The sequence below is a fragment of the Podarcis erhardii genome (assembly GCF_964252035.2).
Source record: "Podarcis erhardii genome assembly, chromosome: 2".
NCBI lineage: Eukaryota > Metazoa > Chordata > Lepidosauria > Squamata > Lacertidae > Podarcis > Podarcis erhardii.
This window is the reverse complement of record NC_138498.1, coordinates 9,999,853-10,021,820: the sequence shown is the minus strand read 5'-3', so window position 1 is coordinate 10,021,820 and position 21,968 is coordinate 9,999,853. Positions and strand designations below refer to the sequence as shown.

Here is a 21,968-nt window from a genome sequence, read left to right as displayed (position 1 = left end):
CCACCAACCCACAACGAGGCAAAATGGGAAGGTGCCACCCACCTCACAGCTGATGTCCCTCCACCGAAGTCTCGTTTACTGAGGTTGCATGGCTGCAGCTTCTGGCAAGATCTCGTGGGAAGTCCACAAGATCTCACCAGAACTCAGAAGCTGAGGCCACTTCTCCTTGCTTCTCCAGTGAGTGGAAGGGGGCAGGTGCATTCCCCGCCCCCCGCCCCCGGGAGAAGCAGCAGTGGTACCTCTTGTGAGCTCCACAATATCTCGCCGGAAGCTGCAGCCATTATACAGCAGCATCTTCATTCATGTGAATGTTGAGGACCATGCACAGTTAGGGTGTCTCATACAAGGAGTGGTGAAGCTGTTGCCTTCCTGATGTTGCGGAAACACAACTCCCATCTGCCCCAGCCAGCACGGTCAATGGTCAAGGATGATGGGAGGTGCAGTTGAGAAACAACTGCAGGCTCACAGGACTTTCGCCTTTCCAGATTTGGGACCTGCCTTAAGCCACAAACTGCCACTTTTAAAAAAACAAAAACATCCCCCTACCTTTTTAAATTGCTTACCTGCCCGCTCTCTGTTATTCCTATTTTCTCCTTCTCTTACCCTTAAACAACAAGGCTATGTTGGCTGGGACTGATGGTCCAGCAACATCTGAGGACCCAAGGGTGAAGAACCCCGACTTGGAACGTGTTGACGTTAAAGGCAGACGGCCTAATTATTAGGCTCTGGTATCAAGAAACCTAATAATGGGGGGAAATTGCAGGCACAGGAGATACAAGCACTTCATCCTATAATATCAACTGCAAGACCCTGAACGCAGCTTGCAAGGGTGCAAACGGACCGCGCGTCCCCCTCTTGTAGTGCTGGGTCCCTCTTACCACAATGTCACCAACCACTGACCAGCCAGGACCCTTACTATTCTTTCTCCAGTGGTAAAACTCAAGCCCTACTCTGTAGTGCTCTCCTTGCTCAGTCTATGGCCATGCAGTTGTGCCTCATTCTTGTGGTGGCGGCAGGCACACACACACACCCCTTGTGAGTTCGGCTCTCCCTTCCAGGACCCATAAGAGCCCCACTATTCCCTCTTCTTCCCCACCACCCAGGGACCAGTCTCCCCACCCCAGTGCATCAAGAGCACTTACTAAGCATGAAACCGCTTCACAGCACATGGAAGGCTTGGGCCTCCCCAGTTTGCAGTAGGAAAACGAGCGAGCATAGGATAGGCCATAGTAGGCCAGACATTTGCTTCTCAGCACACAAATAAGAATGGCTCCTCTGCCATATGCAAGACCCCTTGTGTGGCAAGTGTGCATGCACACACACCTTTAGGGATTAAAATAAATCTCTCGGCTTGTGGCCTGCTCAGCTCTTGTTGCTTTTTCCTGCGTAGATGGCCCCATAACAGGGGCACTGGTCTTGTCCAAGGATGGCTGGGCTGGGCTGCTCTGATCAAGGGTGACGTGCCAAGGATCCGCCCCTACACCTTCTTCTCGGTCTGCAGTGTAGTACTATTGGTCCTCTCTGGGGCGTCCCCCCGAGGGCGGGGCTGGAGATGAGCAGCATTCTCAGGCAAAGGCGGGTGGTAGCGATACCTGTAGCCATAAGCGCGAAGGTGGTAGCACAGGTATTCCAAGGTGTACATCAACTCCGAGCTCACGTAGTGAAAGGAGACGGCCAAGTCGGAGCAGCACTGGGGACCCTAGGAGGAGCAAAGGAAAACCAGGGTTAACTGTGGACCACGCAGCAATCGAGGAAAGCCATCCCCTTCACTGTTGCTGTCCTTTTTCCATAAAGGCAAAGGTAAAGGACCCCTGGAAAAGGGACACGGGTGGCGCTGTGGGTTAAACCACAGAGCCTAGGACTTGCCGATCAGAAGGTCGGCGGTTCGAATCCCCGCGACGGGGTGAGCTCCCGTTGCTCGGTCCCTGCTCCTGCCAACCTAGCAGTTCGAAAGCACGTCAAAGTGCAAGTAGATCAATAGGTACCATTCCGGCGGGAAGGTAAACGGCGTTTCCGTGTGCTGCTCCAGTTTGCCAGAAGTGGCTTAGTCATGCTGGCCACATGACCCGCAAGCTGTACGCCGGCTCCTGCAGCCAATAAAGAGAGATGAGTGCCGCAACCCCAGAATTGGTCACGACTGGACCTAACGGTCAGGGGTCCCTTTACCTTTAAAGGACCCCTGGATGGTTAAGTCCAGTCAAAGGCGACTATGGGGTTGCGGCGCCCATCTCGCTTTCAGACTGAGGTAGCCGGCATTTGTCCACAGGCAGCTTTCCAGGTCATATGGCCAGGAGGACTAAACCACTTCTGGCACAACAGAACATTGTGATGGAAGCCAGAGCACACAAAAATGCCATTTACCTTCCAGCCACAGCGGTACCTATTTATCTACTTGCACTGGCGTGCTTTCGAACTGCTAGGTCGGTAGAAGCTGGGGCAGAGCAACGTGAGCTCACCCTGTTGTGGGGATTCAAACCGCTGACCTTCTGAGTGGCAAGTCCAAGAGGCTCAGTGGTTTAGACCACAGCGCCACCAGCGTCTCTTTTCTTTCCATATGCCACAAGAAGCAGAAGTTACAACCACAGAGAACGGCAGAAGCCGCAGACTAATCTGAGGATCCTCTCACCGGAAAACTTGTGGTGCAATGGAGGACCCTGCCTGCTTGCCTATCCATCAGGGCAGCCTACAATATTGGTACAAAGGTTTGTGACACAGCCACAGATGTAACAAAGCTGCCAGTCCGACTGCTGTTTGCCCAGTTCATCCTCCCTGCAATAACTCTGGAACAACCTGCACGTTGATCAAGAATCCGGTTTTGCGATCAAACTATGCATCCTTGATTCTAAGCTGCAGTTTTGTTATCTGAGGACCGATTACCCAATGGGCAAAGGGTTAATCCCCCTGCGCTGAATCAGGACTCCAAGTTCATCCCACGTGCTGGTCGAGCACACAGGCTGGTTTGCAGGTCAGGTGTGGTTGAGGACATGGGGTGATATGAGTCCTTCTGCTGAGACAATGGCCTGCTCCTTCCTCTTTCCCTTACATCCATCTCAGCAAGCATAGCCTTTTATTTTGCTGTCCACTCCTACCATCTATGTATGTCGCAGGAAACCTTCATCCCATTACTGACTAAAGCAATAGCCTTAGTTGGATTAAGGAAAAGGGGCATAATAAGCTTCAGGAAACATGAGGTTGGGGGATGGGTGGAACTGGTAAATGGCCTCCTAAAAGGGTCAGCCAACGCAAAGCTCAGTGCCAATCATTCCTTTATAAGAACCCCACATGCAGAAATGCATGCTTATCAGAAATGACAGGTATTCTCTAAAGCCAGGAATGGAGAAGCTGAGGCCCTCTAGATTCTGTGGGGCTCCAACTCCCATCACCCTTAGCCAACATGGTCAACCGTCAGGGGTAATGGGAATTTGAGTCCATCATCCACGACCCCCTGTCATGCCTGCTGCACAATCCAATGAGAATAGGACTGGGTGTGCACTCGGCATCATCAAGAAAGAAGTAAAAATTGTGATTCTGCAACATTTAGCAAGCTGAACTAATTATTCAAATCAATATGTACATACTTGCTTATTTTGCAGAAGATATTCCTCACCAGACAGCAACTCTCCAAAGAATCTGGGTGTGTTTGGCAATGGACTCAGGGATTTTAAAAAATTAATTCATGTATTAAATCAGGATTGGGGAAGCTGTGGCCCTCCAGATGCTGTTGGACTGCAACTCACATCTTCCCTGACCACTGACCATGCTGTCTGGGGATGATGGGAGTTGTAGTCCACCAATATCTGGGTTGCATTTATGTCCTCCCTTTTCCATGATGGAGCTCAAGGTTCCAAGTGTTCTCCCATTCAGCTATGGGTCAGTCCTAGGTCTGCTTAGTTTCAGCAGAGCGGCCACTTCACGCCCCTTCCGTTTGGGCTGTGAAAAATGGAAGATGGTGAAAGACAGGCTAGAACAGGCTTCCTCAACCTCAGCCCTCCAGATGTTTTTGGCCTACAACTCCCATGATCCCTAGCTAGCAGGACCAGTGGTCAAGGGTGATGGGAATTGTCATCTCAAACATCTGGAGGTCCGAGGTTGAGGAAGCCTGGGGTAGAAAAACAGAATGCTGGCAGGTGACTGGCAGGTGGGTGGCCACACCCACCTGTAAAACTTGGCCCACAGTGGGCCATGGAGATAAGGACCCCGCCCACTGGTCAGATCCAGTTCCTTATCCCTGGTATTGGGGCCTGTCTGCCATGAGGTGGGCTGAGGTAGCTACCTCAGGCAGCACAAGCCCTAGGGTAGCATCTCTGAGGGCAACCTGCCTCCCCCAGCACCACTGGTTGAAGAAGCAGTGCTGGTTTCCAGTGAGATCTTGCAAGAATTTATACCAGGCCCCTGCCTGCCTGGTATAAATGAAGTTTCCAGAGAACAAACAGCCCAGACTCACACTAGGCAAAAAAAAAATAATCTCCCTGAAGCAGAGCAATCCTGTTGGTTCTCTTTCATGCATCTCACAGCTAAACACAAGTTAACCTAATTACTTAATCCCCTTGGTCTTCTCAGTTCTCAGGCCACTCATATTTCGGGCAACTTTACCTTCCATATTCTGAACATTCCCCTTTTCTGACGAAGTACCTGTGAGTACCCCCTCATATATGCCACACAGATAAAAAGAAAGGAAAACCAAAGGTGGGATAGGGAGACCCTCTTTGCACCTTCCCTTGCTACATCCTCCTGCATAAAGCAGGGCAAAGTGCCTAATGCTATTAACTCTATCACCTTATCCACAGGGGTGCCACAAACTGCTGTCGTCACAGAGAAACTTCCAACTGCTGAAAGCTCAGGGTGGAAAAACACGCCTTAGGAAAGGAATGAGACCAGGTTTCCTGAAGAAGTGAGCATCACTCACTGTGTAAAATCCACACTTCACCGACAGCTGGAGGAAAATGCTTTGGGAATGGCTGAAGCACACAGACCTCTTGCCTCTGTTAGAAAACCACATGAATCTGGGATTGTACCTCCAGAATCTTTCACCAATGAAAAGCAAAGACACTCTCCCTAACCAAAGAGCAAAGTGTCACCCCGGTCGGTCCCTACTGTTGAAGGTGCTTCTCCTAGCTATGGCATGCACAGGATTTATCAAAGGAGACTTCTGATTCGGGAAACATAAGGCCAGCTGCCTGCCAGGAGCTACCATGCCCCACCAATGACAACAGGCACCAGGATTGAATGCAAGTCCTGCACTAATGTAGCAAAGAGGATGTTTGTTGTTCTGGTTAAATAAATACCAGGAGTAGGTGAGAGCAGCAAATATTGCCCTATGAAAACGTTATCAGCTCTGACAGCTGCAATGCGTGAAGGAGCAGGTTGGGTCTTGATTATAGGTCACTTTGGCCTATTGCCATACACACACTTAAAAAGGTAAAGGGACCCCTGACCATTAGGTCCAGTCGTGGCCGACTCTGGGGTTGCGGCGTTCATCTCGCTTTATTGGCCGAGGGAGCCGGCGTACAGCTTCTGGGTCATGTGAACAGCATGACTAAGCTGCTTCTGGTGAACCAGAGCAGCACACGGAAACGCCATTTACCTTCCCGCCGGAGGGGTACCTATTTATCTACTTGCACTTTGATGTGTTTTTGAACTGCTAGGTTGGCAGGAGCAGGGACCGAGCAACGGGAGCTCACCCTGTCGCGGGGATTCGAACCACTAGCCTTCTGATCAGCAAGTCCTAGGCTCTGTGGTTTAACCCACAGCACCACTCGCGTCCCTATACACACATTTACCTGGAGGTAAAACCCATTGAAGTTGGATGGGACTTAACCTCAGAGCTAACATGAGTAGGAGCTCAGGCTGTTTTCAGGTAGATAAACTCTCATCCATGCACACAAACTAAAGCTGAGAGGCAGCTGCTGCCTGTTTAGAGGTCTAACTTCAACTCTCATCAGTCCTAGCCAGCACAGCACTGTGTTTTTCTCTGGTTGCTGATCTACTCCTTGACTCCAGCTCCTGACAGTTCAGCACTATGAGACAGGGCTGTGAAATATGATTTCCTTCCCGATACGCTGCCCCAGAGCACAGGGCTTGGTCCCAGGTTCAACCTCAGCATCTCTCCTTTCCACTCTACCTTCCCTGCCCCTTCCCAAAACAGGATACGGCCACCTACCTCCACAATGGGGTAATAGCAGTAGTTCCAGTACCAGAAGCTTTTCGAGAACTTCTCCGTCAGGTGAGATTCCGGCACGAAAGGATGGAAGGTCTCTCTCCCCTCTGTGTCCCGCGAGTCCCCAGCCTCCACGCCCATCTTCTCCATGCACTGGCCCAGGGCAAGGTCCTCCACTGAGGTTGTGTGGCTGCACACCTTGGATTCAAAGCCAGCCACAAAGCGCCGCAGGGCCTCTTTGCTGAGGACGTAGCCGGCTCCCCCGCTCATGTAGCCTTGCTTGGCAAAGGGCCGGAAGCGCTTGCCAAAGTAGATGGGCCTGTCAGCGGTGTAGTTGGAGAGCAGCCACCGGAGGTTGTCCACCACCACAAAGGTGTCATCGTCAGCCTTGAGGAACCAGTCCGCCTGTTCCAAGTGGTGCTGATGCACGTACTGGAAAGCCCGGATGGTTTTCCAGTAGAGCTGGTCCCGGCCTTCCTTGGTTCCCAGCCCGACAGTGGGGAAGTTGTCGTCCTGCACGGAGCTCATGAAGAGGACCACGTTGCAGTGGCGCGACCAGGTGGCCTTGACGTGGCGAGCCTTCGTCTCCAAGTTACTGGGGCCTGTCATCACCCAGCACAGGATCCGCACTTTGTCATACAGCTCGTCAGCCACGCTGCTCTCCTCACCTGAGAAAGAGGAGGCCACAGAGTTAGCATATTCCACAATAGACGCTTCCGGTTATAGGGCTTCTACCACGCACTTTGTTTATTTATTAAAGTATTTATAGACTTCCCTCTCACAAAACATCAGGGCTTCATATACCAACACAAAATCGTTAATTGAAAGTGGAGACAATAGAGGAACCTTTCCCTGTTTATCTGTCTGTTTGGCCACTCCTTGCAAGGCCCTTTCCACCTGGCCTAGGGCCCAGACTCACCTGCTGTACTTCAGAGGCTTCTGGAGACGGGAGAGACATTGCCCTGTTGTGAGCGCTGAAGGCTGCTCCCTGCAAGGCCTTTTTCCACCTGACCTAGGGAGCAGGGCCCAGACTCTCCCTGCTCTGCCTTAGACTCCTGGGAGACCAGAGGGACATTGCCCAGCTGTGAGTCCTGAAGAGCCCAGACTCACTGGAACAAACTCTGGGGTTGGGGCAACTGTTGAAAATGGTTTTAAATAGTTTTTTTTGGGGGGGGGGACGCGGGTGGACTTGCTGATCGCATGGTCGGCGGTTCGAATCCCCGCGGCGGGGTGCGCTCCCGTCGTTCGGTCCCAGCGCCTGCCAACCTAGCAGTTCAAAAGCACCCCCGGTTGCAAGTAGATAAATAGGGACCGCTTACCAGTGGGAAGGTAAACGGCATTCCGTGTGCTGCGCTGGCTCGCCAGATGCAGCTTGTCACACTGGCCACATGACCCGGAAGTGTCTGCGGACAGCGCTGGCTCCCGGCCTATAGAGTGAGATGAGTGCACAACCCTAGAGTCTGGCAAGACTGGCCCGTACGGGCAGGGGTACCTTTACCTTTAACTTTAAATAGTTTTTAATCTGTGGCTTTTTAAATTTTGGTTTTTTGTTTTGTTTTTGCTCTGTTGGGGCTGGGGATTAGTTTAATTTTAGTATAATTGTCATTTTTTAATTATTATTAGTTTCTACTGTTTTATTGGTTTATTGTATAGTTTGCATTCTGTTCTGAAGGGGAGAAGATCAGGGCTCCCTGGGAGTGAGCCCCAGCCAAAAGAATGGCTGGGGCAAGTTCCATGGTGGGTGGAGATGAACTGGGACACCTGATCTCAGTGATCACAGGTAGGAGGCCCTCGGCGCTGGACCTCAGTGTCCAGGCTGAATGATGAAAGTGGAGACACTCCTTCAGTTATACAGGACCGAGGCCGTTTAGGGCTTTAAAGGTCAGCACCAACACTTTGAATTCTGTTCAGAAACGTACTGGGAACCAATGTAGATCTTTTAGGACCGGTGTTATATGGTCACAGCGGCTACTCCCAGGCATCAGTCTGGCAGCCGCATTCTGAATTAGTTGTAGTTTCTGAGTCACCTTCAAAGTTACCGCCAAATAGAGTGGAAGACATACTTCTAACCAGTGCTTTTTTCTGAGGGTACATAGGGGTACACATACCCTTAAACGTTTTGTGAATCTTTGTACTGTTGTCCATTTACTGTATTCATTTTTCCCAGTTTGAACTATAAAATGGTGATTTTTCTTGAGTCAAAATGAGAGTACCCCTAAACATTTTTTTAGAGAGAAAAAAGCACTGCTCCCACCTAAAGGCCCCTATTTAGATTTCTCTGTTGCACCACTAAGGAACCTGCATCCTTCCTGACGTTGTTGCACTCCCAGCTCCCATCAACTCCAATCAACATGGCCAATGACTGGAGACCAATGGAGTGGTAGTCCAACAGATTCTTCCCACCCTTTTGTTATAGGAATTCTAAGGTCTTATATATATATAAATGTTCATAAATGTACAAGGCAAACACATACGTAAGTATATAAACCACGTGTCTGAAATAGTACAGGAGAACAATCCTAAAGCCATTTTGTTTGACTCTCCCAAATTTACCTCAAATATTTCTCTGCAAGGAGGAAGGAAGTGGGAAAAGCTTTCCAATTGTCTTTGGACTGTAGGGGCTTACACCTCCCTGTAAATACAGTCTGGCAAGTATCTGTTAAGCTGAGAACAATATCAATATGTGTAAGGGTTTCAGGAACTAAAGGGACGCGGGTGGCTCTGTGGTCTAAACCACAAAGCCTAGGGCTTGTTGATCAGAAGGTTGGCGATTTGAATCCCCGCAATGGGGTGAGCTCCCATTGCTCGGTCCCTGCTCCTGCCAACCTAGCAGTTCAAAAGCACGTCAAAGTGCAAGTAGATAAATAGGTACCGCTCCGGCAGGAAGGTAAATGGCGTCTCCGTGCTCTGGTTTCACCAGTAGCAACTTAGTCATGCTGGCCACATAACCCGGAAGCTGTACGCCGGCTCCCTTGGCCAGTAAAGTGAGATGGGCGCCGCAACCCCAGAGTCATCCGCGACTGGACTTAACGGTCAGAGGTCCCTTTACCTTTACCTTTCAGGAACTAAGTATTTACCATCTCAAAGGCCAGGCTACCCAGAAAAGGCAATCTGATAAGGCATTATCGTGTATCGTGGCAGACAGGAGAAAAGCAACACACTCAAATTTCTGCTGAGGACCACCTCTTTCTGTGATGTATGTATGATGTTTTGGGGGGTGGTCTTGAGCTACAGGGGAGGCAGTTTCAAAAGTCTGTATAAGAGCTTGCACACCAATGTTCTGGGTTCCTCTCCTGCCTCCCTGTGTGGGGGAGTGGGGGACCCTGTTGCAACAGTTTAATAAAGATCATGCTTAATAGCTGCTTTGCTTCTCAATATTCTCTGGTTGACCTCTGTTATTTTCTCCTATCGATAGAGAACCTACTTAAGGACTCTTAGATACCCCATAAGGAAAGAGAGCAGTATTTCTCTTATAACACTTGCCTCCCTCTCATCTCCAGCAGAGACATCACCTTGCCAACAAAGGTCCGTATAGTTAAAGCTATGGTTTTCCCAGTAGTGACGTATGGAAGTGAGAGCTGGACCATAAAAAAGGCTGAAGAATTGAGGCTTTTGAATTATGGTGCTGGAAGAGACTCTTGAGAGTCCCATGGACTGCAAGAAGATCAAACCGATCCATTCTGAAGGAAATCAGCCCTGAGTGCTCACTGGAAGGACAGATCCTGAAGCTGAGGCTCCAATACTTTGGCCACCTCATGAGAAGAGAAGACTCCCTGGAAAAGACCCTGATGTTGGGAAAGATGGAGGGCACAAGGAGAAGGGGACGACAGAGGATGAGATGGTTGGACAGTGTTCTCGAAGCTACCAGCATGAGTTTGACCCAACTGCGGGAGGCAGTGGAAGACAGGAGTGCCTGGCGTGCTCTGGTCCACGGGGTCACGAAGAGTCGGACACAACTAAACGACTAAACAACAACAACAACCCCTCCAGCCCTTACCTTCCAGGTGCGGGTGTGCCACGCTGAAGAGGGCTGATCTATCAACAATCCACTCCGGGTCCTTGTAGCCACGCGGCAGCTGGGAGCCAAGGCGTGGGGGCCCTTCCCACGTCAGGTTGCCCATGAGGTAGAAGGTGCTGACAAAGCCAGCGATGAGGCCCAGGTGGAATGCCAACAAGGAGCTCTTGGAGCCTAGGAACCCCATGGCCACCTGCGGCCGGTGTCAGGGGTGGAGGACGGGAAGAGCAGAGTGCTTCATGTGGCCTGTAGCAAAGGGAAGACAGAAGAGTAAGAGTGAGGGGCCTTGCCTAGAGATATGGCCACTCTGCTCCCAGTGACAGCCAAGGAGTTAATAGATAAACTCTGGTCTAGCAGCTCAGATCCTCATAGAAACCATGTTGGCTGAAAACTATTTATTTATTGGATTTTGCTGTTACATAGTGCTCTCAGAGGCCTCCCCATATAAGGGAAAGTTCAGGTCTACATCAGCTTTTCTTTAGCAATGCTGTAGAACAGGTGTGCAGAGGGTCCCAGGTTTAATCCCTAGTATCTTCAGGTATGGCAGGGAGAGACTGTAATCTGAAAATCCTAGAGAGAGCTGCTGGCAGTGTTAGAAATTCAGATATATTATCTAATTGCCAAATGGCACCTTAAATATACCTCCTGGCACCTCCTGTATACCTGAAGGAGTGTCTCCACCCCCATCGTTCTGCCCAGACACTGAGATCCAGTGCCGAGGGCCTTCTGGCGGTTCCCTCATTGCGAGAAGTGAGGTTACAGGGGACCAGACAGAGGGCCTTCTCGGTAGTGGCACCCACCCTGTAGAACACCCTCCCTTCAGATGTGGAGGAAATAAGCAGCTATCTTCTTTTTAAAAGACATCTGAAGGCAGCCCTGTTTAGGGAAGTTTTTAATATTTAATGTCGTATTGTTTTTAACTCTTGATTGGAAGCTGGCCAGAGTGGCTGGGGAAACTCAGCCAGATGGGAGGGGTATAAATAATAAATGATTATATTATTATTATTATTATAAAGCTGGGCTGCAGTCACCACAATAGGCTGTCTAGCTCTGTTCCACCCCCTCCAGGAATAGAATAGAATAGAACAGAATAGAACAGAATAGAACAGAATAGAATAGAATAGAATAATACCTATACTGTTTTATATTTTAAAGAAAAAAATCTCAAAGCAGTTTACAGCACATTAAAACATCACATAAAGCAATCCAGAATTTAACTGATTCAGGCTTCAAGGAAAATATTTCAGATCCTTCTCTAAGTGACATTTTGGTTTCCCCAGCCGCCAACCTGGCATCCTGGCTGCTGCCCATCAGTGTAAATAGTACTGAGCTAGATGGACTACTGCTTCGGCTGCTGTGGGTTAAACCACAGAGCCTAGGACTTGCCAATCAGAAGGTCGGCGGTTCGAATCCCCGCGACAGGGTGAGCTCCTGTTGCTCGGTCCCTGCTCCTGCCAACCTGGCAGTTTGAAAGCACGTCAAAGTGCAAGTAGATAAATAGGTACTGTTCTGGCGGGAAGGTAAACGGCGTTTCCGTGCGCTGCTCTGGTTCGCCGGAAGTGGCTTAGTCATGCTGGCCACATGACCCGGAAGCTGTACGCCGGCTCCCTCGGCCAATAAAGCGAGATGAGCGCCGCAACCCCAGAGTCATCCGTGACTGGACCTAATGGTTAGGGGTCCCTTTATGTTCCTAGTAGAGCACATCTATTGATTTATTTTAATTTCCTGCACTGATAGCCACCTTTGTTCTCCAAGGAGCTCAAAGCAGCAGATGTGCTTCTCTCTCTCTTTTGAGTGGGGATTCGAACCCTGGTCTCCTGGGTCCTTGTGCAACACTCGAACGTAACCACTATGCCACATGCACCTCGTTCTTTTCCCCTTTTATTTTGACTTGCTTGGCCACGGTCCCCGCTCCACTCCAGGATGCACTGCACCAAGGGTTGCTGTTTTAATGAATTGCTTAGTCGCTGGCTGCTGGCAGCGGTTACAAACCCAGCTCCATCTATTATTAATCAGTTCAAAGTGACTGCTAATTAATCCCTTGGCCCCAGAGGACTTAACGAACTAATTGCCCAAAGAGTTGGCAGAAGCGGCGGCCCTCGAGGCAGGAAAAGGCAGACGGCACCATGGAAAACTCTTGTACGCTGGGGGAGAAATATTAGGGCTGGAGGCTAGATTCCAGGGAGGGTTTTGCCAAACTGGGGGCCCTCCAGATCTTTTGGACTACAACTCCCATCAGCCACCACAGCTGGGCCCAGATATTTTGGACTACAACTCCCATCAGCCACCACAACGGGCCCAGATATTTGGGACTACAACTCCCATCAGCCACCACAGCTGGGCCCAGATATTTGGGACTACAACTCCCATCAGCCATCACAGCGGGCCCAGATATTTGGGACTACAACTCCCATCAGCCACCACAGCTGGGCCCAGATATTTGGGACTACAACTCCCATCAGCCATCACAGCGGGCCCAGATATTTGGGACTACAACTCCCATCAGCCACCACAGCTGTCCTAGTTTGCTATGTGCCACGTACAGTTGAGGGAATTATTAATATTATTAGTATTTGAATTTCTATACCGCCCTATACCCGGAGGTCTCAGGGCAGTTCACAATGTAAAACCACAAAATATATAATCAAAATTAAAAACAACAACCCAATTAACCCCTTGTAGCAGGCTTGCAAGGAGTGGCCGAGAAGAACAACTCAGGAAAGCAGCCTCAAGAGACAAAATGTGACAGATTCTTCTTTGACTCCTCCTGCTCTCATTAAAAAATGGAATGCAGGAGGGGGAAGACGAAACAACGAAAAGGGTGGGGGATTTGGTACAAGTGCTGGGCAGAAGTCAAGCATACCAGAGAGGGAAAATGTTCCCTTCGTGCTTCCCTGGGTCAAAAAATGGGTCAGACTCCCAAATTTATTTTATACCCTGGCACATGAGCATAGCCAGGAGGGCAGGGTGGCAGCTGGCACATGAGCATAGCCAGGAGGGCAGGGTGGCAGCTGGCACATGAGCATAGCCAGGAGGGCAGGGTGGCAGCTGCCCCCCTCCAAATCAAGTAAATAAATAAAAATACTTAACTGACCAATTGCGTTGCAGATAACTTGGTGCTGCTCCCCCCACATAAAGCCTGCCCCCTCCAAATAAACTATAAAATAAACCCTGGCTATGGCCATGCCCTGACATAGTGGCCTAAAACCCAACAGTTTCCAGGGCAATATTGTTTCGGTAGAATACGAACAATTAAAAAAATCATTTTTACCACGTATTTTATGTTTTTATATTGCGATTTTTATCTTGTGAACCGTCCCGAGACCTGCAGGCATAGGGTGGTATACAAATTTACCGTAATAAATAAGAATAATAGCAATCACCTTACAATCGTTACAATGGCATTAAAAAAGATATGTGCCCTAGTTAGAAGGAAACTGAGCCTATATGAGCAAGGGATTTTATTTATTTATTTATTTATTTATTTATTTATTTATTAATTATTGGGGGGAGAACGCCTCATGAAATAATTTTTCTCTGTCTGCAGACAGGGCCACAGGTCTTCTTGACCCATCTGTCTGGAACCTGCGGCCTCTTTCCCACCAGACATTTAAAGCACTGTTATATCGCTTTATGGCTTCCTCTAAAGAATCCTGGGAACGGTAGTTTGTTAAGGCTGACAAGAGTTGTAATTCTCAGAGTGGCTTCATCCCTCTTCCCAGGGAACTCTGGGGAACGAGGGCCTCCTCATGACACTCCGCACCCTTCATGAACTACACTTCCCAGAATGCTCTGGGGGAAGCAGTGATTGTTCAAGTGCTCTGTCCCAGCCTTCTGCCAACCCAGCAGTTCGAAAGCACACCAGTACAAGTAGATAAATAGGTACCACTGCAGCGGGAAGGTAAACGGCGTTTCCATGCGCTCTGGTTTCCGTCACAGTGTTCCATTGCGCCAGAAGCGGTTTAGCCATACTGGCCACATGACCCGGAAAGCTGTCTGTGGAAAAACACCGGCTCCCTTGGCCTTAAAAGCGAGATGAGCGTTACAACCCCATAGTTGCCTTTGACTGGATTCTACCGTCCAGGGGTCCTTTACCTTTTTACCCTAATAGTGCTGTAAATGTCTGGTGCAGATGTGGCCTGAATTTATTCTCCCCTGCTGTCCAAGGTGACTGATAGGTTGGTTGCTAGGTGGACAATGCAAGAATCAAGAAAAGTGGCCATTTCCCCCCCATGGTCAGTACAGTGTTTTTGGCAGAAAGCCCAGTAATGTATTTAGTGGGAACACAATCAGTTATATGGCAGTGAAATGGGGAGATAATCTGACATCTCTCTCTCTCTCTCTCTCTCTCTCACACACACACACACACACACATATTTTACACTTGTCTTACACATGAGATAGCTTCTCAAAACCATCACTAACTGAAAGGGAGAAACATCTGATCAGACCCAAACATTCTGTTGTTGGGGGCAGGGAGGAGAGTGTGAATGTTTAGTAACAATCTAGGTTTTATCCACACTCCCAAACTGCTTCTCCCCAGCCCCCAGCTAGTGAAATTCTACGGAGAGCCAGTGGTTTGCCAAAACACATCACCGGGAGAGGTTTCCATAGCAACAGAAGGGACATCTCTCAGCCCAACGGAAAGCCAGGCCCAAGCGACAGAGGATGGAGAGGAGCCCCCTCTTCTGCATGCTAAAAGGACACTTTATGCAGACTAATCACTCTTTCATATCTCTACCACCTTATAGAGTAGCCATCAGGGGGATAAAAGGACAGATTGTTTTCTCTTTCTCCATTCTTTCAATGCATCCATGCTTAAGAACAGAGTAAAAATTGGATTCCATGTTCGGGGCTGCAGGACCGTCAGTCCAGATGAAGGCTGCAATCCTAAACATACTTTATTTAAGAAACTAAGAAGAGTCCTGCTGGGTCATCTTGTCCAGCATTCTGTTTTTACTGTGGCCACCCGGATGCCTATGGGAAACCTCAAGCAGGACCGCACTCCTGCCCCCTTCTAGATATTGCTGGACTACAACTGCCTTTGTCTCTAACCAATAAGCATGTTGGATGAGACTGATGGGAGTTGGAGGCCCACAACACCTGAAGAGCCACAGGCTTCCCAGCCTAGCCCAAGGACCTTCAACCTAACATGCCCCATGTGGGTGCCTGAACTGCAGAGGCAGCTCTTATTCCTGCAGAAATTCATACCTAGAAACCTCAGCAAGATACCTCAACTCTTGGAAGGTGAACTTGTGGATGCCTCCCAAAGCCCTGCCCAGCTCTTCATGTGGGTTCATGAGTACCTCAGGCCAGGAATGGACTAGAATAGTTTTGCTTAACCGGCCCACTCCCATTTCCATGGTATTTGACAAAGGATAACCCAGCTGAGGGGACGCGGGTGGCGCTGTGGGTTAAACCACAGAGCCTAGGGCTTGCCGATCAGAAGGTCGGTGGTTCGAATCCCACAACGGGGTGAGCTCCTGTTGCTCAGTCCCTGCTCCTGCCAACCTAGCAATTCAAAAGCACATCAAAGTGCAAGTAGATAAATAGGTACCGCTCCAGCGGGAAGGTAAACAGCGTTTCCATGCGCTGCTCTGGTTCGCCAGAAGCGGCTTAGTCATGCTGGCCACATGACCTGGAAGCTGTATGCCGGCTCCCTTGGCCAATAAAGCGTGAGATGAGCGCCGCAACCCCAGAGTCAGTCACAACTGGACCTAATGGTCAGGGGTCCCTTCACCTTTACCCAGCTGAGGTCTATACACACATGCACGCATGCACACACAAACACACACACGTGCTTGAAACCGCTTTCAAATCACAAAACATAAAACCAGAAGAGGTAGCAGTTCAGTCAGTTGTCAGGACAGATTCAATGCACAACATGAATTGGCTTTCAAGTTTATCACCATACACCTAGCCCATGTCTACCTGCCGGCAACAGGACACAGGTCATGTTAGTGGCCAGTCTACAAAGACTGGCTCCAACACGTCTCCCAGCACTGGAGTGACCAGGCCTGGCTCTATTTATGCACTCGGCAATTGCATGGATAACATTTTGAAAGCAAATAGAGCTTGTTGGGATTTAACCTTTCACCGCTGCTGTGCTCCTGGGATTTCAGGTGGAAGACATTCCTAGTTCTACCTGGAGATGCCAGAGGTTGAACCTTCTGCTTGCAAACCAGAGGCTCAACCACTGAAGACAAGCAGGCCCTGGGACAGCAGCTCCACAGTAGACCGCTGTGTGCGTTGGTGTGGCAAACTGGTATACAACCAATGTTAAACCCACCCAGGTGCCCAGTTCAGCATTCTAGCACATCCACACTGGGACTAGGAAGGCCAATTCAAGGTTGCGTTGGGCTCTTCCAGTGTGTAAATGGACTTACTGCATTCAACATTGCTTTTATTGCATCACCGTTATAATCTTAAAATAATTTTCATTTAACTTCTTACGCATGACTTAGAGAAGTTCTTTTTTTAAAAAAAATAATGTTTATTACCTTTTCCAACAATTTAGACACTTCAAAAAATAAAAACAATACAATACAATACAAAAAAGAAAACACTACATTACACTAACAAAACACTAACATTAAACTAACAAAACAAAACAAACACAATTTAAAACACATCAAATAATTTCAATATCTTATCTTTCATTCACTTATTTCCACGACCTCCTCACACCTCCCTTTTTGTATTCCACTTCTATTAATTTGTTCAGCAATTCCTTTCCATCTTCCTCTGTTTTTAATCCTATAATTATCTTAACACATTCTAACCTTATTTTTTCTTTAATACTCTATTAATCTATTTATCCTTAATTCCTTATAACATTTCTACTAGAGCCATATAACTTCATTCCAACATTTTCCTAGCATTCATTAATTTTACAATATTTCCGTAAATAGTCTTTAAACTTTTTCCTAGAGAAGTTCTTTTATGGGTTGAAAGGTAAATAACTAAGCCAAGTTCCTTGCATTCACCCTGGAAAGCCAATGAGCACATAGCAAAGGTTCCCAACAGCTTCCAGGGGTCAGTGGAACCACACACACGTTGTCCTTGCATATTGCAGGGCCCAGGATCAGGTGCCCCAAAACAGCACATTCAACCCCATTTTATAGTTTTACAGGGCCAGCGTAAGGAATAAGCAACTATTGGCAGTGGATAGGGTCACTCAGGGAGCTTGTGCTACACACCACAGGTGTGGCAAATAGCTGTGATCAAAAGGGATCTATTAGCAATCCGGGGATCTAAAAAAAACACGGCTCTCTAGAATTAAAGGGACTAACATACATTGTTTTGTGCCCACCGTCCCTGTTGCTAGGACCAGAAGCAACTGTGAAGAAGGAACAAGGGTTGCAGAGACAGAACTAATTTTGATTCTCACGGGACCCCCCAAAAGCAGGTCTCTGGGAGGGAGGGAGATAGAGAGGTGGAGCTTCTTTCTCCCCCACCTAAGCAACAATGAGAATGGAAAAGGGGGAGGGAGGGTTACGGTGCAACTGAAGGCATGCCTCCTCCGAAGTCTGCACCCTTGAGATCAATGGGACTTACTTCCATGTAAGCGCGTATAGGTTGCAGCCTTGCAACAGACGCACAAGCCTTGCACCCCTGATCCACCCAGCTCACCACTGCCGACTCTGACCCGGGGTATTTTTTGCTTTAGGAGAGGGGGGCGGCATTCCCTGCCCTGGAGAAGCAGGGAGTCTAACCTGAGACCATCTGCATGCCTGGCAGTCGGCGCTCCCCGACGCTCAGCTAGGCTCCTCCAGAGGGATTACAGGAGATAAGAGTGATGGGAGCCGATTGGGAAGGCTATGGGGACTGGAAATAAGAAGGGGGGGCACGAAGAGGAATAGGGTGCTGCCAAAGGGTTTGCTACACCTCTGAGCATCTCCGACTGGGAGCTACAAGGTTAAGGGGGGCGGGGGACCGCGATGAATTAGGATGCGGAGATGGGCGGCGTAGGAAACCCTGGAGCATGCAGGAAATTGCTCGGCGTTACCTTTTTTTTTGCACCCCCCAGATGCACCGATTAGGAGAAGGTGGAAATCAGGCAGCAACTCCGGCTACGATCTTTCTCGCGGTCATCGAGGAGCCACAGCGGCTACCCTAGCCGGCCTCCGGGCTCGCCCATTGGCTGAGAGGTCGCCACTCCTCTCCCGATTGGTGCGCTTGCTTCCTCCCCAAAAAAGCATGCAGACGCTGAAGCAGCCGAGCCCGGGCAGGGGGCGTGGCTACGGCTGCTTTGCCCGCTCGTCTGGAGATGGCGCGATGCATGGGGGGGTGGGGGGGGGTCCTGGTGGGCGAGGGTCTGGTTTGGGGATTGCAAGCCAGCATGGGCGCAAAGCCCCTCGATCTTTGCGCCTGTGCTGCTGTAGCTTTGTTGTTGCTGCTGTTTAGTCTTGTCCAACTCTTCTTGACCCCATGGACCAGAGCATGCCAGGCACTCCTGTCTTCCACTGCCTCCCACAGTTTGGTCAAACTCATGCTGGTAGCTTCGAGAACACTGTCCAACCATCTCGTCCTCTGTCATCCCCTTCTCCTTGTGCCCTGCATCTTTCCCAACATCAGGGTCTTTTCCAGGGAGTCTTCTCTTCTCATGAATATTGGAGCCTCAGCTTCAGGATCTGTCCTTCCAGTGAGCACTCAGGGCTGATTTCCTTCAGAATGGATCGGTTGGATCTTCTTGCAGTCCATGGGACTCTCAAGAGTCTCCTCCAGCACCATAATTCAAAAGCATCAATTCTTCGGCGATCAGCCTTCTTTATGGTCCAGCTCTCACTTCCATACATCACTACTGGAAAAACCATGGCTTTAACTATACGGACCTTTGTTGGCAAGGTGATGTCTCTGCTTTTTAAGTTGCTGTCTAGATTTGTCATTGCTTTCCTCCCAAGAAGCAGGCGTCTTTTAATTTCATGGCTGCTGTCACCATCTGCAGTGATCATGGAGCCCAAGAAAGTAAAATCTCTCACTGCCTCCATTTCTTCCCCTTCTATTTGCCAGGAGGTGATGGGCCCAGTGGCCATGATCTTCGTTTTTTTGATGTTGAGCTTCAAACCATATTTTGCGCTCTCCTCTTTCACCCTCATTAAAAGGTTCTTTAATTCCTCCTCACTTTCTGCCATCAATGTTGTGTCATCTGCAGCTTCTGTAGCTTAGTTCAACACAATGGCTCAGCCCTGTAGAATAATAATAATAATAATAATAATAATAATAATAATAATAGCAGAGAGCACTCTTCTGAGCATGTGCAGAACGCTTTCCCCTGGATGCGGATGAGAATCCTGCAAGCACGTCGGCCTTTTCCCAGGCTTGTGCCAGATATAATCCTTCATGGGGTGATACAGGTGCGTGTCTATGAAGGGACATTGCTGTCAACTTTTCCCTTTGCTTGCGAGGAATCCTATTCAGAATAAGGGAATTTCCCTTAAAAAAAGGAAAACGTTGACAGCTATGGTGAAGGGAGGCGAATTTAAGTAGCAATTTTCCATGAGCAATCAGTACAAACACATCCCGCCAGAGTTAAAAGGGTTTTTTGCGGGGTGGGTGGTGGGGCGGGTGTTACAAGAAAAAGCATGCTTAGCACTGCCACTTTTCCTTAGGAAGAAAAAGTTGTCATTGCACCTCTTAGGATCATAGGAATGTAGAGTTGGGAGCCCGAGGGTCATCTAGTCCAAGCCCCCCCCCCCCTTGCAGGGCAGGTGGCCCAAATGGGGATCAAACTCACCACCTTGGCATTCACGCTCAAGCCATCTAAACTGACACTCCTGATCAGGACTAGGGCTGCACATCAGTTTCCTGCCAAAATAGAATCCTCACCTTTCAAATGTACCCCCTTCAAGGACAAAGGGCAACCATAGGTACAGTCACAAGTACACCCTCTTTGAATTATGTGGTTTTATGTATCAGGACATAATCACAACCATCTGTTCCTTAGCTGGTCTTAAAATTAGGCAAATACAACCTCACCTGTCTGCTACTTAGCCTCTTCATTCCTATGGAAGCAGTAAGGGTGTCCTTAGTTTTTCACAAAAGGCTTCTCCATTATGGCTTTATATTTGTTAAATAAAGCATGACACAGTGTAATACGCCATGTGTTGTTGTTCATCAATAATAATAACAACAACATAATACGACAGAATTCAAAGAGGGTGTACTTTCTTTTTCCATGACTGTATGCTCCCTCATTTTGCTCTCTCTTAAAGTAAAAGTTCATTTTATTACAACAGAAACGAAACCAAGATTTAGATACCGGTAACTTTCTTCCTGTTATACATGGTTGTAAAAGTTTTACAATTTTGCTTCTAAGTTTGCAATACTGCTCCAAGAAACCATATAAATCCTTCCTTATAGCCCCCATAAGTCTCTGCTCCCAACTCTCTCCTACTGACCAGGAAGATAATTTCCATTTTTAAAAAGCAAAACATGCATACTCTGGTACATTCCAGAGTGCCTCCCCACAGATTCTCAGGGCTTCTACTGTTTTTCATGATTTGTCTAAAACCACAAGATTCCCTTAACTTCAGTATCAGGCTCAATCCACAGTGAACCATGGGGGGGGGCGTGTTTCGTTCTTGCATTTCTCCAGAGAGATCAAGGCACCATGCAAAGTCATTCATCACCACCATTTTATCCTCTCAACAACACTGTATACAGTATACTGTGGCTGCAATCCATACCACACATTGAAAGCACATGACTTTCCCAAAAGAATCCTAGTTTGCCCCTCACAGATCTACCATTTCCAGCACCCTAAACCAGGCACCCCCAGCCTTCGGCCCTCCAGAATGTTTTGGACTACAATTCCCATCATCCCTGACCACTGGTCCTGTTAGCTAGGGATCATGGGAGTTGTAGGCCAGGGGTCAGAAAGGTTTACCTTGCCTGGGTCAGTTCACTCTAGCGGAGATCCCTCTGTGGGCCAGATCGCGTGCGTGCGATTTCTGGCGTTTGCGCAGATGCGATTTCTGGCACCTGAGCATGTGCAGATGTGATTTCCGGCACCACGGAAGCGAGTCCCTGTGCTGGTTTAGTGCAGCGCACAGGGACTTGCCAAGCGTGCGGCTCGGTTCGGGGTTGCCTCCTGGGCTGGTTAAATGACCCCCATGGGCTGCTTGTGGCCCATGGGCCTTAGGTTGCTTACCCCTGTTGCAGGGCAAAACATCTGGAGGGCCGCAGGTTGGGGGTGCCTGCCCTAAACCAACTTTGTTGTTGTTTAGTCGTTTAGTCGTGTCCGACTCCTCGTGAGCCCCTGGACCAGAGCACGCCAGGCACTCCTGTCTTCCACTGCCTCACGCAGTTTGGTCAAACTCATGCTGGTAGCTTCTGTTGACTATGAAGGCCACTCCATCTCTTTTACAGGATTCTTGCCCACAGTAGTAGATATGATGGTCATCGGAACTGAATTCACCCATTCCCGTCCATTTTAGTTCACTGATGCCCAGGATGTCAATATTTATTCTTACCATCTAATTTTTGACCACATCCAACTTACGAAGGTTCATGGTTCTTACATTCCAGGTTCCTATGCAATATTTTTCTTTACAGCATTGGACTTTCCTTTCACTTCCAGGCATATCTGCAGCTGAGCGACCTTTCGGCTTTGGCCCAGCCGCTTCATCAGCTCCGAATCTTACTTGTCCTCCGCTCTTCCTCAGTAGCATGTTGGACGCCTTCCGACCTGAGGAGCTCATCTTCCAGCGTCATAACTTTTATATGCCTGTTGTCTTTGTCCATGGAGTTTTCTTGGCAGGGATACTGGAGTGGCTTGCCGGTTCCAGTTCCCAT

The 21,968-nt window shown here is 48.9% G+C and overlaps 1 protein-coding gene across 3 annotated transcripts; it reads right to left on the bottom strand.

Moving 5' to 3' along the window:
• Window positions 1-282: 282 nt before the first annotated feature.
• LOC309334583 (glycoprotein-N-acetylgalactosamine 3-beta-galactosyltransferase 1-A-like) lies at window positions 283-18,257 on the bottom strand. 3 transcript variants are annotated; one of them, XM_081849035.1, is made up of 4 exons: window positions 18,181-18,257; window positions 10,155-10,418; window positions 6,161-6,825; window positions 283-1,699 (listed from the first exon to the last, which is right to left on the bottom strand). In XM_081849035.1, exons 2-4 carry the CDS (start codon window positions 10,357-10,359, stop codon window positions 1,478-1,480), a joined length of 1,092 nt encoding a protein of 363 aa, XP_081705161.1. In that variant the 5' UTR covers window positions 10,360-10,418; window positions 18,181-18,257; the 3' UTR covers window positions 283-1,477. The 3 variants fall into 3 exon arrangements, with proteins under 3 accessions (XP_081705161.1, XP_081705162.1, XP_081705163.1); XM_081849036.1 differs by lacking the exon at window positions 18,181-18,257 and adding an exon at window positions 14,598-14,758; XM_081849037.1 differs by lacking the exon at window positions 18,181-18,257 and adding an exon at window positions 12,037-12,059.
• Between the last annotated feature and the right edge of the window lie 3,711 nt (window positions 18,258-21,968).

What these genes read in the sequence shown, in the direction of transcription:
- LOC309334583 (XM_081849035.1), bottom strand. Translation starts at nt 10,359, where the DNA reads ATGGGGTTCCTAGGCTCCAAGAGCTCCTTGTTGGCATTCCACCTGGGC. An exon ending in GGCACACCCGCACCTGGAAG is followed by an intron (nt 6,826 to 10,154) that starts GTAAGGGCTGGA and finishes CCTCTTTCTCAG; the next exon opens with GTGAGGAGAGCAGCGTGGCT. An exon ending in GCTATTACCCCATTGTGGAG is followed by an intron (nt 1,700 to 6,160) that starts GTAGGTGGCCGT and finishes TGCTCCTCCTAG; the next exon opens with GGTCCCCAGTGCTGCTCCGA.